This window comes from Callithrix jacchus, chromosome 6 (genome assembly GCF_049354715.1).
Source record: "Callithrix jacchus isolate 240 chromosome 6, calJac240_pri, whole genome shotgun sequence".
Classification (NCBI taxonomy): Eukaryota; Metazoa; Chordata; class Mammalia; order Primates; family Cebidae; genus Callithrix; species Callithrix jacchus.
The window spans coordinates 56,689,284-56,706,922 of record NC_133507.1 but is presented as its reverse complement, the minus strand read 5'-3'; the positions used below and the strand labels follow the sequence as shown (position 1 = coordinate 56,706,922).

General features: G+C 42.4%; 1 protein-coding gene across 3 annotated transcripts in view; it reads left to right on the top strand.

The window, feature by feature from the left end:
* The window catches only part of RAPGEF4 (Rap guanine nucleotide exchange factor 4), a 327,935-nt gene that overhangs the window by 61,542 nt on the left and 248,754 nt on the right, over nt 1-17,639 (top strand). For all 3 annotated transcript variants that reach the window (XM_035304529.3, XM_035304528.3, XM_078327387.1), the window contains exons 2-3: nt 892-1,034; nt 4,026-4,114. In XM_035304529.3, coding sequence (XP_035160420.1) covers nt 892-1,034; nt 4,026-4,114 — 232 coding nt within the window. The remainder of the gene's footprint in view (nt 1-891; nt 1,035-4,025; nt 4,115-17,639) is intronic.

The following is a 17,639-nucleotide window of genomic DNA, read 5'->3' as shown; positions in this document are numbered from 1 at the left end:
CATGTTACATCCAGACCTGTTTCACATGCAAGGATACACAAAAACTCAAAACAAAGGAATGGAGAAAGATTTACCAACCAAATGGAGAGCAAAAATAAATAAATAAATAAATAAAAAGCAGGAGTTGCAATTCTCGTAGCGGATAAAATAGATTTTAAAGCAACAAAGATATAGTGGTAAAAGGATCAATACAACAACAAGAGCTAACAATCCTAACACCCAGATACATAGAGACTTAGATTCAATGAGACAGAAAATTAATAAGGATATCAAGGACTCGAACTCAGATCCGGAACAAGTAAACAATAAATATTTATAGAGCTCCCCACTTCAAATACATAAAATATACATTCTTGTCAATACCACATCACACCTACTCATAGGTTTAAATGAAACATTGATTGGCCATTATTAATACCCATTTTTTTTTCAGAATAAAGCAATATTTCCATTCACCCTCCCTCTCTCTCTTCCTCTTTCTTTCTCTTCTTTACTCATTTTTTTTCTTTCCTTCTCTCAAAAAAAGAAATCAACTTGTAAACCTCTAGATCCAGGTCGGCAATGTCTCTCTCATGGCTTGAATTCCTTCCTTCCCCTCCCTCCCTCCCTCCTTCCCTCCCTCCCTCCGTCCCTCCCTCCCTCCTTTCCTCCCTCCCTCCTTTCCTCCCTTCCTTCCTTCATCCCTTCCTTCCTCCCTCCCTTCCTCCTTCCCTCCCTTCCTGCCTTCCTCCCTCCTTCCCTCCCTAAAAAAAAAAAAAAAAAAAAAAAAAAAAGAAATATTCGCAATTGGAATATTTGTGTAAATTTGTATATGATTAAAATGAGGCCTGTTGATTCACTTTGAGGTAAATCTTTACTGATATTGCTTTGGTGTCTTTTTTCCCTATACAGACCATTGGAGCGATCCAGCGAAGATGTGGATATAATCTTCACTCGACTGAAAGAAGTTAAAGCTTTTGAGAAATTTCACCCAAATCTCCTTCATCAGATTTGCTTGTGTGGTTATTATGAGAATCTGGAAAAGGGGATAACATGTAAGAAATGCAATTCCAGTAGTATATTTCCATGTATGGTTTATGCTCATTTGTGGTTACTCTATGAGGATCAATAGCAAATGGAGTATTTATGTGCCAAATATTTGAGCTTCAACCAAAGGTATTGAGTTAACATTTCCCTCTAGTCTGTTTATTCAGTTCCACTTAGGCATTTCCCTAACTCCTTTGATCACAGAACATAAATGGTTCTTCCAGGGCAACTGACTTTCTAGATGGAGCTAGAAAGATGTAATGATTCACACATTTAGCTCTATCCTTAGAAATTCAAATAATTGCATTCTCTAATCCAAGAAATGTGTGGCCAATAGGATATAAAGCTAAAAGTTCTCTTCACTAGTGCTGATAGTAATGTTTTGAATTAATGTCAGTAATATTATCTATTCCAGGTGTGAATAAGGAGCAGGGAGATAGAGTAACAGCTGGATTTTTTAAAAAGTATTTTTTTCATTAAAGAAGTAATAGTTCTTCTGTGAACACTTTATGCTGCACTAACAGAAAACTCCCTTTGAACTGATTTGAATATTCAATGACTCATACAAGAAGAAAAATAAAATCAATGACTCATATAGAAGAAGTCCTGAGGTAGAATGACTCTGGGGTTGGTTAGCCAAGTGACTCAGTGAAATGATGAAGGTGTCAGGTCCTTGCTGTCTTTTTTGTTTTTGTATGCATTCTGAGGTATTGAGGTGTTGGCTTTTGTCCTCAGACTTGTCCTAAATTGTTCTGACAGCTACAGCTGTTGGATGGATTATGTACTGATACAAAAACATCCTGCTGAAGGACTATTTCTTTTTGGGTCCCCGTTTCAGAAGTTCCCCAGCAGACTTCTTGTATTGACTCATTGGCCAGGAATGCATCACATGCCTAAGTCTAAACCAATGAATGGCAAAAATAATGGGATCACCAGGACTGATTTAGACCAATCATGATTGCCCTAGTGGAGCTAACTCCTAACCGTGTGGATGATGGTGGAAACTTGTCTAAAACCCGGGTTCGGTTAGACAAGAGGGCATGAGTGGTTCTGAGTGGGAATGCAACAGGGTGAGTCACAACATTATTGTAGAAAATTTAGAAAGTCAACAAAATAAAAATCACCTACAATTTCTACCATTAACATTTTATATATATTCTTCAAAATGTTCTCCTACATGTACACATACAAACATAGTTACATAGGTCTTTCTTTTTTTCTTTCTTTTCTGAGATGAGGTCTTGCTCTGTCATCTAGGCTGGAGTGCAGTGGTGCAATCATGGCTCACTACAACTTTGAACTCCTGGGCTTAAGCCATTTGCTCACCTCAATCTCCTGAGTAGCTAGGACTATAGGCGTATGCCACCATGCCCAGTGACTTTCTTTAATTTTGGTAAAGACCAGGTCTTGCTATGTTGCCCAGGCTGGTCTTGAACTCCTGGTATCAAGCAATCCTCTTGCCTTGGCTTCCCAAAATGTTGGGATCAAGGTGTGAGCCACTGCACCCAGCCCATAGTTACATTTCTGTTAAGTAAAAACTCTTGGGAGGCCGAGGCGGGTGGATCACCAGGTCAAGAGATCGAGACCATCCTGGTCAACATGGTGAAACCCCGTCTCTACTAAAAATACAGAAAATTAGCTGGGCATGGTGGCACGTGCCTGTAATCCCAGCTACTCAGGAGGCTGAGGCAGGAGAATTGCCTGAACCTAGGAGGCAGAGGTTGCACTCCAGCCTGGGTAACAAGAGCGAAACTCTGTCTCAAAAAAAAAAAAAGAAAAAAAAAACAAACAAACTCGTCCATATGTATCATTTTCAACCATTTTTTTAAACTGATATCAGAAACCTTATTCTTTTGGCAATAAGACTATTTACATTTTTATAAGCCATTTTCAAAATGAATTTCCTAAGATATGTAACATGAATTTGATTGACAAATAATAATGTCTTTTGGGGCCAAGAAGTTCATGAAAGGCAAAATCCTAACTCTAAAATGAATCACTTCCAAAGATTTGGAGCAGCAGAGTTACTGGAGAGACCAGCTATAAACTCAACCCCATCTTAAGCTTGTCATTGCACTTGATAGGATGCCATTGTTGGTCTTTGCCTTTCCACAGCATGTAGTAGTCAGGAAGTTCAGAGCAGCTCGTCATCATTAAATATGGTTCCCAGAAGCCTGCTCTTCCCCAGTGAGCACTAGCCTTGCCAGGACTCTCTTGTCCCATGAGCTGTCATGTAATTTTTTCATTGAGTTACTTGACCTCTGACTTTAACTGTAAAAAAAATTTTTTAAATATCAAATCACTCCATGTAGTTATTTAGCTAGGATATTTTAAAGGACAGGTGGTTTGCATGACATTTTTGAACCAGTTTTTTGGAATTACTTTTCCATACATAGTTCTTAATATAATACGGGAACTATGGTTCTGTCTAAATTTCTGAATATTTTCCCTCTGAGATGACACATTTAGAGAGCAAAATCAGGTTCAAAAATTTCTGATGAAGATAATTTCCAAATGCCTAAAAGCAGCGGATTTATAAAAAGAATGAGAAAATGGAAAATGTAATATAGTAGTTAGAATTTTTGAACAAAGCAGATTTTGGTTTTCTAAATCAATCATTGGTCACCTTAAAAGGAGATGTGCTAGTCTATAAAACGTGTGGCTTTTAATATAGTCTTGGCAAATATCAGCCAGTTCTTCTTAAATTCAAAGGATCTTATAACATTTAAAGCTGTCATCTTTATTCCAGCTCTGTAAGTATGGTAGCATACTCTTTAACAGAGTTCCACTTCAGAGAATGTTGCATAAATAGGATATAGCTTTGTTGACAGATGAGGTAAAGAAATACTTGTCATGTTCTTGTAGGAAACAGATAGGGGAAGGATGGTAAGCTCAGTTAGGTCCAAGACATGCTTGTACCAGCGAAAAACTATCAGATCATACAGCAAAACCAAGTTGTATTTGTTATATTTATATCACTGTTTGTTTGTTTTTTCCAGTATTTCGCCAGGGTGATATTGGAACAAACTGGTATGCTGTCCTGGCAGGGTCTTTGGATGTTAAAGTATCTGAGACCAGCAGTCACCAGGTAATATGCTCTATTTTTTTGAAAGTAGGATTTATTATTTTTTTTAAAGACATATTATCCCTACATCTTTTATGCCATCAGAATTACGTTTTCAAGTCCATTTCCTCTTTCCCACAGTAAGGGATTCAGCAGTGTTTGTTGGGTTCCTTTATTAAGTTACTGAACAAACATCTACTGAATGTCTTCCTTGATTTGAGTATGATGCCAGGTATTAAAACATGAAATGCGAGAACACATTGCCTACCTCTGGGAGCTTCAGTCTATTTGGAAATGCAAGCAATTGCAATGTGACACAAATTGCTGCAGTACAGGGTGAAATGTGAGTGAAGGGGAAGGAGAAGAAGTCTCCTTATACTTCCTCTTGGATCCATCTCCATTTTTGTATCTTGAATTTTCTTTGTCCTAGAAGTGATCTCCTCATCGGCCTTGTAGGAGGCCCGGTGATGCAGGCGAAATGTGATTGATGTAGTCCCCCTAAAATCTCTATTTCTCTACCTTGCTTTTCAAATGTGGAAGGCTAACAATATTATTTTCCTTCTAAATTACAGCTCTGGCTTTATTTTCATTAGTCACCTCTGAGGGGTTTGGCATCCTAATAGATGAAACTCATTCTTTTTTCTGTTCACAAAATTGATGAATATTAAAAAAAGAAAGAAAGAAAAAATTATGAACATTTAAAGTTGAACACAGGGTTTCTGTGGGTTCATGCAACTTCCCTGTATCCCTGCCTTTTGTTATTCTTTCAGATTACCCCATGCCCTTCCTCTCTGCATATCTCTGACCTGTGGATGCTGTCCTGGTGGGGACTCTCTGGGCCTTTTGGCTCAGAGCTGCTCCTGTTGCTTTCCTTCCCCAGGTTTTGCCTTCGTAGATGTGCCCTGGGGACAGGGCCTACAGCAGGATCATTCTAGTTGGTTCCTCCTGCAGCTTGAGTGGGTCCTGAATGAGTGATGATGGAGAGAGTGGAAAGGCTGAAAAGAGAAAGGTGACAAAAGAGAGGAAAGGGAAACAAGATGAGAATTAAGGAGGAGAAAAAAAGAATAGGAAAACTTGGGAAGGAGAGAGAAGGAGAATCAGAAGAGTAAGAGCAGATATGCTTAAGGGGATGATAAATAACACCAGCTCTTATGTGCTGACACACCAGATGTGAAAGCTGGCCTGAGATTCTGATGGTATTAAAATAGTAACTGGCCAGGGGCTTCAGGAATATCGCCCTTGACTCTCACCATGGCATCCTCGCAGGGTTATTAGCTACAGATGTAACAATTTTAACTAAACTTTTAATTTTAGATTTTCTTGTAGTTTTGACCTCAAAACGAATGCAGATAACTTTCCTGAGCTGGGCTCAGTCTTCTTTTAGTTGTTACGATTATTAGTTTTATACCAAAGCTGGCTTACTGCATCCTTTATGTATTTTATCCCTCAATGTTCAACCAGAGTTTTCTGGATGGGTTTGTGTCACTAAGATAAAAGGAAGAGAAAGCTCATTGACCCCTACACCTTCTAGCCCTGCAGGGTACAGCCTGAGATAAAAAAGGCCTAGCCTTCCAGCCAGTTCTGAGGGCAGGACATGGTCCAACCACATGGGAGAAAGAAGCTAAGGGGAGTGGCCAAGATGGCAGGCCCCCCTGTCCATGCCAAGATGCTTGCAAGGGAGAAACAAAACTGCATCTCTACTCATGCTGGCCTTGTGATGGGCTCTGGGTCTCTGCCCACTAGCAATGTGGTAAATCAGGGAGATTGTTTAACATGGCAGAGCAGTGTCCCATGCAAGTCAGGGTTCTTCAGAGAAACAGAAGTGCTAAGAGATAGAGGTGGAGAGAGAGACAGAGAGATTTATTTTTAGGAATTGGCTCACATGACTGTGAGGGATGGCAGAAGTCTAGAGCTGGCAGGCTGGAGACTCAGGTAAGAGTTGTTGCAATCTTGACTGTGAAGGCTGGAAACTCAGGCAGAGTTTCTGCGTTGCAGTCTGGAAGCAGAATTCCTTCTTTGGGCAACCTCAAGGTAAAGCTGTTTGCTCTTAGGCCTTCAGGTAAGTAGGTGAGGCACACTCACATCAGGGAGGATAATCTACTTTAAGGTCTCCTGATTATAAACATTATTCACATCTAAAAAATATCTTAAAAGCAACATTTACATTAGTATTTGACCAAACCACTGGCCATTCTTGTCTAGCCAAGTTGACACATAAAATTAACCATACTGGACCCCAGTGAGGAGGGAAATGAGGTTGGGTGATGGGCCATGGGTGAGGAGCAAGGAGAGACCTGGAATTCCTACCCCTAGAGACCAGAAATGATCATTGCTAAGTGCCTTCCTCGTGTGGCTCATGTGAGGGGTTCCGTGGACATTAGCTGAACACATGCCTAATCTTTAGGCATGTGTGTCCTGTTTTACCAAAGGCATGAAGACAAGTCTCGGTGACATAGGTGTAGCTTTCCCAGGGCCACATACATGTACACGGGCAAGCTGAGATTTGAATTCAGGTCCGACGTCCTCCAAATTGCATGTTCTTCTGCTGGGCACACACGTGAACAGACGTGTGAGGAGGATGACAAAAGTGAAAGAAGAAAAGTTACGAGAAACTAAGAGAAAACTGAGGAAAGAAAAGAGGTGATGGCACGGAGTCAAGTCTTTCAGGGAGAACAGGGCAAAGTTTCTTGCCAGCCTGCCCCTTGCTTCCCTGCATGTCTGCCTTCTCAACTGAGAGTCAGAGGGATATAGTGACAAATTCCCAAACTTAGCCCTGGGTTTCAGCTCCTCAGTGGGTATGGGCCAGGATGACAGGAGAAGAGTGGGAATGGCTGCTGGGAATGGGTCGCCTACAACAGGGGGCTCTGTGGCTAGTGTGTCACAAGCGTTTTCCTGCCGGCACGTATCACACTGCTCTCCCCTCAGTGCTGTGGTTTGTCTCATTTTAGAGGCTAGATATTCAGCAGCTTGTCCAAGGTCACACAGCTGCTGGGTGTCCGGGCCAGTTCTTTGTGATTCTGCGGCTCAATGCTTGCCCATCATGGTTGTACAGGTGCCACCCAGAAGGACTGGAAGGGGAAGGAAGAGAGGTGGGAGCTGAGCCAGCTATTGAGGAATAAGGAATACAGGGAGAAGCTTTTCTCTTGCAGCTCCTCTAATTCCTGCCTGGATGTCTGATGCAGCACTCAGCCCCACAATCCTACCCTCCAAGCCCACTGCCCAGGTGCTGTTGGGGGCCATTCCTTCTCCCACCCTCTCTTAGATTTGGGAATGCACAGTGAAAGGGGTGTGGCCCTCCATCCAAAGGGTGTTGGGATTAGAGGGTGGGGTAGATAAGTGTAGGTGATAGGGAGGGAAAGTGAGGTAAACTGTATATAAGATGGAGGCAAAATAGTTAGAACTGATGTTGATAGGATGTAGAGGTGTAGAGAGAAAGGGAGGCTCCTAACTTGAATGGAGAGGTGGATGGTGATGCCACTAATGGAAATGGGAATACATGAGGGAGACTACCCTTCCCTGATTTAGCAATAATATTTTATTCTATAGATTTACTAGGTAGTTATATTAGTCTGTTTTCATGCTGCTGAGAAAGACATACCTGAGACTGGGCAATTTGCAAAAGAAATAAGTTTATTGGACTTAGAGCTCCGCATAGCTGTAGAGACCTCACAATCATAGCAGAAGGCAAGGATGAGCAAGTCCCATCTCACATGGATGGCAACGGCAAAGAGAGCTTGTGCAGGGAAACTCCCAGTTTCCAAACCATCAGATCTTGTGAGACTCATTCACTATCAGAGAACAGTGCAGGAAAAACCCATCGCCATAATTCAATTACCTCCTGCTGGGTTCCTCCCATGACACATGGGAACTGTGGGAGTTACAATTCAAGATGAGATTTGTGTGGTGACACAGCCAAACCATATCATTCTGCTCCTGGCCACTACTGAATCTCATGTGCTCACATTTCAAAACCAATCATGCCTTCCCAACAGTCCCCCAAAGTCTTAATTCATTTCAGCATTAACTCAAAATTCTACAGTCCAAAATCTCATCTGAGACAAGGCAAATCCCTTCTGCCTATGAGCATGTAAAATTAAAAGCAAGTTAGTTACTTCCTAGATATAATCAGGGTACAGGCATTGATTAAATACAGCCATTCCAAATGGAAGAAATTGGCCAAACCAAAGGCTACAGTGCCCATGCAAGTCCGAAATCTAGCAGGACAGTCAAATCTTAAAGCTCCAAAATGATCTCTTTTGATTCCGTCTCACATTCACATCATCCTGATGCAAGAGGTGGGTTTCCATGGTCTTGGGTAGCTTGTGGCTTTGCAGGGTATAGCCTTCCTTCTGGTTGCTTTCACAGGCTAGCATTGAGTGTCTGTGGCTTTTCCAGGTGCACGGTGCAAGCTGTTGGTGGATCTACCATTCTGGGGTCTGGAGGACAATGGCTCTCTTTTCACAGCACCACTAGGTGGTGCCCCACTAGGGACTCTCTTGGGTGCTCCAACTCCACATTTCTCTTCTGCACTGTCCTAGCAGAGGTTCGCCATGACAGCCCTGCCCCTGCAGCAAACTTCTGCCTGGATATCCAGGTGTTTCTGTACATCCTCTGAAATGTAGGCAGAGGTTTCCAAACCTCAGTCCTTACTTCTGTACACCTGCAGGTTCAACACCACGTGGAAGCTGCCAAGGCTTGGGGCTTACACCCTCTGAAGCCACAACTTAAGCTGTACCTTGGCCCCTTTTAGTCATGGCTAGAGTGGCTAGAATGCAGGACACCCAATTCCTGGGCTGCACACAGCACCAGGACCACGGGCCTGGCCCATGAAACCATTTTTTTTTCCCCTAGGCATCTGGGCCTGTGATGGGAGGGGCTGTCAAGGAGACCTCTGACATGCCCTGGAGACATTTTCCCCATTGTCTTGGGGATTAACATTTAACATTTGGCTCCTTGTTACTTAGGCAAATTTCTGCAGCTGGCTTGAATTTATCCTCAGAAAATGGGATTGTCCTTTCTATTGCATTGTCTGGCTGCAAATTTTCCAAACTTTTATGCTCTGCTTTCCTTATAAAACTGAATGCCTTTAACAGCACCCAAGTCATCTCTTAAACACTTTGCTTCTTAAAAATTTCTTCCACCAGATACCCTAAATCATCTCTCTCAAGTTCAAAGTTCCACAAATCTCTAGGGCAGGGGCAAAATGCTGTCAGTGTCTTTGCTGAAACATAACAAGAGTCACCTTTGCTTCAGCTCCTAACAAGTTCCTCATCTCCATCTGAGACCACCTCAGCCTGGATTTGTCCATATCATTATCAGCATTTTGGTCAAAGGCATTCAACAAGTCTGTCTTTTTCCACACTTTCCTGTCTTTTTATCAGCCCTCCAAACTGTTCCAACCTCTGCCTGTTACCCAGTTCCAAAGTCGCTTCCACATTTTCAGGTATCTTTTTAGCAGCACCCATTCCATTGGTATCAGTGTACTCTGTTAGTTCGTTTTCATGCTGCTGAGAAAGACATACCTGAGACTGGGCAATTTACGAAAGAAAGATTTACTGGACCTACAGTTCCACATGAATGGGGAGGCCCCACAATCATGGCAGAAGGCAAGGAGGAGCAAGTCACATCTTATGTGGATGGCAGCAGGCAGAGAGAGCTTGTGCAGGGAAACTCCCATTTTTAAAATCATCACATCTCATGAGACTCATTTACTATTATGAGAACAGTGCAGGATGCATTCCACTCCTCCCATAATTCAATTTCCTTCCACGGTTCCTCCCATGATATGTGGAAATTGTGGGAGTTACAATTCAAGATGAGATTTGGGTGGGGACATAGCCAAACTGTATCAGTATGGATGATTTGATGGATTTTTTTTTGAAAAAAAAAAAAAAAAAATCAACTTCTTTCTCTTATATGGTGGTAGAAAGATATATCTGTATATAAATTTCAATAATACATAGGGTGTAACTATTCTATTTGACTCATAAATTCATTGCCTTCCTGTTTCAAGTTAATATTACTTTTTCTCCCTTCTTGTCATTCCCTTATAGTTTTTGCTGACTAGATTAAAAAACACATGCTGCTTCTGTGTGACTGGTTTAGCAGATTCTTCCTGAATTTTTTGGATGCTGGGTTGAGGGTCCTACTTATTTTTCATCAGTGATATCCCTGGAGCATGTAGTAGTAACTGTTCATTTACAGAGCATTTCAGGAACTTTTTTTTTTTTTTTTGAGACAGAGTTTCGCTCTTGTTACCTAGGCTGGAGTGCAATGGCACAATCTCGGCTTACCGCAACATCCGCCTCCTGGGTTCAGGCAGTTCTCCGGCCTCAGCCTCCCGAGTAGCCGGGATTACAGGCACCCGCCACCATGCCCAGCTAATGTTTTGTATTTTTAGTAGAGACGGGGTTTCACCATGTTGACCGGGATGGTCTCTATCTCTTGACCTCGTGATCCACCCACCTCGGGGAACTTTCTTTGGTTTGAGCCTACCCTGTTTGGGAAACAGCTGTGCTGTTTCTTGCTCAGTGCCTGATGCCTGAGTGGCTGCTCAGGATGATGCATTGGTGATCCTGGGAACAGGGAGTACCTGTGGCCTCCTAAGCCCATCCGGCGTTCCGCCCCTGCTCTCCTATGCTTTACACAGCACATGCAGCCATTCCCTGGGGAATCTGCAAAGCCCACAAGGCATCTGCTCCCAAGGGCACCTGCTCTCAAGGGCACCTGCTCCCAAGGGCATCTTCTCCCAAGCTCTTCCAATGTTCTTAGAGGAGTGGAGAGGGGTGACAAGGATCCTTTTTTGCTCTCGGATCACTGAAGCCTAAAATTGTAATAAAAAGGCATGATTCTACATTTTGGAGAAGTATTAAACTACAGAAATTCTAATGAGTGCTGATATACACTTCAGACATTCTCCTGGGAGGGGAGGATGGAGAAAAAAGCCATCGGATTTCAGAACTGAGATGGCTCGTCTCCCAGTGTCCCCCTGTAAGCCCACCCAGCCACTGTAGAAACAGAAGTAGGCCGGTGGGGGAGGCGTGAGCTGCACTGGGCCTTACCCCATGCATCTTCTCTGTGCTCAGGAAGCATCAGATAGTGGTATGGATTCCTGCTGAGCATGGGAACCCACTCCTTTCCCCTCTCAGTCAGGGCCTTTCTAGGCAGGCCCCAGAGCCACTTGCTGCTTCTCCTCTCTGTTTTCCTCTAGGCCAAGTTTCCCTCATTCAAGACTTCAAGAGACTGGAGGGGAGACAATAGTGCCTGGATGGGAGGGATGGTGGGCTCTGCCTTTGGGAGACCCTCCCTTAGGAGCTGGGGCTGCATTGCTTTGGTTTCTTTCGTTACTGCCTTGAAAACACGTTTGTCCTAAGAATTGTAGAAAATGCGTAGATTATTCTGTCCCTATTACTTTCAGGAACTTGTAGAGGCTGACAAATCCTTGCAATTATCTCCATAATTTTTTTTGTTGTTGTTAAGATGGGGTTTCACTCTTGTCGCCTGGTCTGGGGTACAATGGCACAATCTCGGCTCACTGCAACCTCCACCTCCCAGGTTCAAGTGAGTCTCCTGCCTCAGCCCCTGAGTAGCTGGTGTTACAGGCGCCCACTACCATACCCGGTTAATTTTTGTATTTTTAGTAGAAATGGGGTTTCGCCATGTTGGCCAGGCTGGTCTCAGTCTCCTGACTTTAGATAATCCGCCCACCTTGGCCTCCCAAAGTGTTGGGATTACACGTATGAGCCATGGCACCAAGCTCTATAAATTATTTTATTCCACTACTCTGTAAAATGAAACCTACTTCAGAAACTCTCTTACTGCTATGTGTAATTGTCAGAGGCATCTCTCCCAGCTTCTCAGACACCCTTCCTGCCTTGGCCATTCTTCATCTTAACTCAAGAAAAAGAGCACCCAGAAGAGGACCTGCCCATAGACCGCTTCACTCTCCTAAGGTGTCCCAACCTGGCTGACATGTTCACATAGATTTCCACTGGCAGCATCCACTTGGCTTCTATCAAGGAGTAATCCTCCCAATTCCCCAATAATATCTGTCCCCACCTTCAGTGTCTTACCTGTGCCTAACCAGGGCACATCCACCTCCAGATCCCTACCAATGAACTCGACTGCACAAGACCCTCTCCTGTCTTGGTGCCTATGTAATGTAAGAGGGCTAAAGTTCCCTCTAGTGGGAAAGTTTACATTCCCACTAGAGTAAATAATATTATGGGTATATATTTTTTCTCGGTAATATTTCCATTGATTTAGGGTTAAAGGTGAACACTGGGACAGGTTATAAGCAATAAATAACAGGCCTAAAAACAATAAATAAATAAGGTTATAAATCCCAGTGTATCAGATATCCAGCTGTGTGTGTGTGTGTGTGTGTGTGTTTACTTGAGAGACAGAAAGAGAGAACGTCCTGCTTTTCTCTGCAGATTTTATAAATGAGGTACTTTTTTGGCATAGTAAATATCAAAATCCTAGAAATAGGTAAGATTTTAAATTAATCTTTACATTCCAAAAAGTAAAAAGACTTTTCCAGTCATAAGAAAGAAGAATTTCTGATGGCTGCTGACATAATAAAGTTTATATTGCAAGATAGAAAATAGAATGGTTTATTAATTCTTTAAAACCTTTACATCTCAATCGCAGATGCTTATTTAAAGCATTAGTATTTACCTAATTCAGGCCTCCTTCGAAATCCCGTAGCCACTTAATTGGCTGTGGGTATGCACAGTTAGATTACCTGTAAATTGGGGATAATAGCTTTTATCTTAAATGAGCCGATGTGTATGTAAAGCACTTAGTACAAAGCCTGGGATAGATCCAGAGGGGTCTGTGCTTTTTGAAATTATCGTTCCAAGGAAAGTTGATCGAAATGACTGCAATGCTGTCGTCTTATCACAAGAGGGCAGTGCTAGAATAGAAAAGGAAGGAAATGTACTTGGGATTTGAAACAGCAAGAAGTTTAGCAATATTGTTCAGCCATTTCATGGATCAGAGAATCCGGGCTGCACCTGGCCTTGGTCATCACTTAATTTCATCTCCTCATCTGTCATTGTGAAATTATCTGGCACATTTTACCTCAATTTTAGAAAAAAATCTCATACTGATTTCCTCCTTAAAGTAAAATAATATGCTTTTATTTGCCTTCTCTTTTTTCCTTCTACCGTAACAAAGCATCTCATTTCAATGCTTTCATTTCAAGCATTGCATTTTTGTTTATAAAATTTGAAGAACATTTGTGTTTCACTGTAATGTGGATCTCTCTACCTCTTCTTTCTCCTGTTGCCTCTCTGGTTCTTCTATTCATTCATTTCACTCCGTTATTTTCAGAGAACACTGCCATCATTGGAAACATTTTTTCTGAGCACATTTATCGAGCCCATAAAATGCGAAAGGTGCCAAGTCCACAGCAGTTGTTTGTAATCTCTTCCTACTTGTCTATGCTCAGGTCAGGCTATTTATTAGGAGCTGATTGGGAGTTTATTGAGCGTCCTGCATCCTGCATCTAGTTTCGTTGCCATATAATTCTTTGTTTGGGTGGGTGGATGCAAAACTGCGCCACGATGCTGGACAGACTGGCTCTCTGCTGAAATGGGGCTGGGCTCCCTGATTCAGTTACCAGAATGCTAATGCTAGTCCATTCTCATCAAACCTTCCTGCGGGCGGCCTGTCTGACTTGGTAAGCTGTGTTGAACGTGCTGATTCCGGGGAAGTGTTCTAAAAGTAGCAGACCTTGTCTTTGCTGTTTGTTAGAAAATACTTTTGCCTGAGACGTATTTTGCCCTCTTGCTTTGGCAGCAAATGCTTCTGACAGCACACAATCTAACATCTTGACAAATTAAGAGATTGGGTTCCATTTATTATTTAAGATGACTTGGAGCACTTAGAAAATTGGAGCATTAAATTCAAGTTCATGAAATAATCCCAGGTGCTGTGTAACTTAATGGCACGTATTGTCTATAGGCCTAAAATAAAAATATTTGCCTTGTAAGAATTTATGTTCACACCTGTGAATAGCCACTGCAGTCTAGCCTGGGCAACATAGCAAGACCTCGTCTCTGAGAAAGAAAAAATTATGTTTCTGTCTCCACACATTTAAAGGACCAATTCTTTTTTCCTTGGTGTTAACTCAATATATGTCCAAAACAATAAATTTGCCATGAGACAATGAACTCTTCTTGAGCCATGAATATGGAAGTGAAACATGCATAAGATGATCTGATAGCCCTTAAAGTTACAGGACCATTTTTAGAAAATCTTAATATACTTACCACAGGAAATTCTTGTGTTTAATTGATTGTAGCTATTTTAAATTCCATCAGATTACCTATAACCTGTGTAAGTTAGATTTCAGTTGATGCTTATAGACATTATTTATCTGTAAGGCACAAGTGCCTTAGCTTGGATACCAGTCTTAGTTATCAGTGACACATAACCATTGGCTTTCTTAACACCATTCCCATTTCCATAGTGTTTCCTGTGTTTATAATGAAACAAATAAAATGCCTCATATGAGAATGCCTGCTTTAAGAAAACCCAGTGTACCATAACTCAGACGTACAAAGCAGATGAATTAAGGGGTGATTAGTTGCAGTACAAAAGGATTCTTTGATTTACAGCAGGGTTTGTCAGAAGGGCTCCTTTGAATATGAGCTCCCCCAGAGAGCTCAAGTGTTTTGTAGATCATTCAATCCACTTGACATCCAGTCTAGGGGACAGAGAAACTTGGAATTTAAATGTTGAAAGCCATCATTAGTTGAAGATTAACAAAATGAATATAGAGATTCTCTATTATTTAAATGACAGAAAAAATGCTTTGCTTTTTAGAAATATGGATAACCTATACATGTATGTGACTAAGTTAGAAATAATAATTTCTGTTATTTATGGAACACCTATTATGTACCAGAAACTATACAGCACTTATAGGGACTGTGTATATTACTTTATTTTGATTGAATACTACTAATGATCTTATAAGAAAGATTGTGCCTATTTTACAAATAAGGATACTGAAGCTCTGGGGAGCACTTTCCCCAAAGCCCACAGATTGGTCATTGGCAGAGATAAGTTTTGAAGTAAGTCTACCCAGGCCCGTGGCTTTTCCACTGTGCTGCTTCCAGGGATTTTCCCTGCTGAGCATTGAGTGTTCTGATTGTAGGTAGCCTCCACGTGGGAGTCCTTTACCTGATGCCCTGCCTTCCCATAGGGTGGCTTCATCAACATCTTTATTAATTTACCTAATGCCAGCTTTTATGAATGAAGTTAACTGGACCCTGCATATCCCACTGAAAACACTGTATCAAGACAGTGCTCATGACTTCAGCTCGTGCCCGGCTGCATAAGCGAGGAGAACCTGGAATCTGGGGGGCATCCATGATTGAGGTGGGAAATGTCTCAAGGGCATGTTCATTCAGGCAGTGCTGGGCAGGAGGGGCAGAGGAAGCAGGAAGGTGGCATGACAGTCCCCAGGTTAGTGTGGGGAGGGGCCAAAGGCTGGTCTAGCCAGGGGTAGCATGCTGAGGCTTAGCACACTGGTGGGAGGGAGTCAAAAGCAGGCCCAGTGGTGGAGGTGGGCAGTGGGCAGGCTTCCTAAGAGGTCTGGCCACAGAAGGACTGCCAGAGAGGAACTGGGACCCAGGAAGGGCTGTCAGGACAGGATACTGTCACTTTGAGAAGAATTAGGGTACCCAGCAAGTTATCAAGGCAGAGACTCTGAAAGACAGAAACTCAGTTTCTTCAACCAATATCTGAACTCAGTTATTAGAACTGGGGCACAGGATCAGAGTGGGAAGAGCAGAAATGCTGATTTTATTTTATTTTATTTGTTTTAGAGACAAAGTCTTGCTGTGTCTCTCAGGCTGGAGTGCAATAGTATGATCATAGCTCACTGTAACTTTGAGCTCCTAGAATTAAGGGATCCTCCTGCCTCACCCTCCTGAATAGCTGAGACCACAGGCAAACGCCACCGTGCCTGGCTATTTATTTTTAAGTTTTTAGAGATGGGGTTTTATATTTTCCTAATGATTTGGACTTATTTGGTATTCAATAAATACAAAGATTGGCTGACTGAACTAAGAATCAATACAAATTAAATTGGTACCTTAACTGACTTGCCAACGGAACCTTGGTCAAGAGGTACTTATACTTCTTAGGACAATCTAAGAGGCATGTGGGTAGATCATTAGACTGACTAGTTTCTAGTCTCAGCTCTTCCACTTACTAGTCATCATCTTGGGCAAGTCACTGAATATCCTTGAGCTGATTTTGCTCAACCTATAAAATAGCAATAGTACTACTGATATTGCTGGATTGTGTTAATAAAAGTGTCCACAATTTATTAAGCATTTGTTTTGAGTCAGGCACTATGTAAAGCATTATCTCATTCACCTGTTGTGAGGAATCAACGAGGCATTGTAGTTGAGACACCTGGCCAGCACGTGGCCCAGTTCCTGCTTACACACATGCAGATCAACATGCATGCTGCTACACAATGGCACTAAGGGTGGGTGGATAATTAAGTAAGGAGGGCTGTGTTTTAGAAGGAGGAAAAGGAGTGATTCAGTGGACTGAGAGACGACATAGCTGGATCAGATTGGAGGAAAAAGCCAGATGGCATGTCAGTGATATGCCAGAGATAATTTTGCGTGTGTGTTCCTATCAGCCCTTGCAATCTAGTAGAATCGATCTCAGGTAACCTGGTATGTTTTCCTAACAGAATGAAGTCTTCCCATGGGTCACCCAAAATATACTGCACTTAAAATGTGTATGATGCAAGTGGTAAGTGGCCTCTGTCCTTAATACAGAAGTCTCCCTGGGAATGCTGGTTTGGTCCAGTACCTCCCCCAGAGGTCTCAATGTCATTTAGGACCCACAGCCATCTTGACTAACCTATCCCCTTGTTTTGGGTTTCCCCAGAAGCCGACCTTGAGACAAGGGTTTGGCTACAAGTGGCTTTTTCTTGGAGATGATCTCGGAATATGATAACAGAGTGGGAAGGCCACTAACAGAAGGAAGGAAAGCCAATCGAAGCGTTCTACTAAGAGCATTTCCACTGTGGGCAACTGGGCTTACTCCTTCAGGGGACCCGCTAAGAAACGATGAATAGGAAGGAAGCTGGGGTGTTGATATTCCCACTCTCATGTCCCACCACTGTCATGGTAATGGTTGCCCCTGAAAGGCATTAGCTGCCTAGCACTCTGCCCTCAGTCAGAGCGAGGGTGCAGATGCTGGAGGTGGCACACTACACAGAGCCATTCAGAAAGCTACAGATGACCTCAGAGGTGAGTGGGGAATCTGGCAGGGCTCCAGCAGCATCTGCTAAACCACCATCATATATTGAAGTCAGGCCTTTAAATCTTCACTTCCCTTTTGAAAGTTCTCAAAACAAATTGCCATCTTACCACAAAATAGGACATTCCTTCACTATTATTTTTTCATGTTCCCTGCATAGGTGCTGATTGCTTTCTTCAGTCTCTGTGTTACTGTAAACATCTTCTTTCAGATGCCCTCACTGAACATTAATCTGCAAATGAGCAGAAAA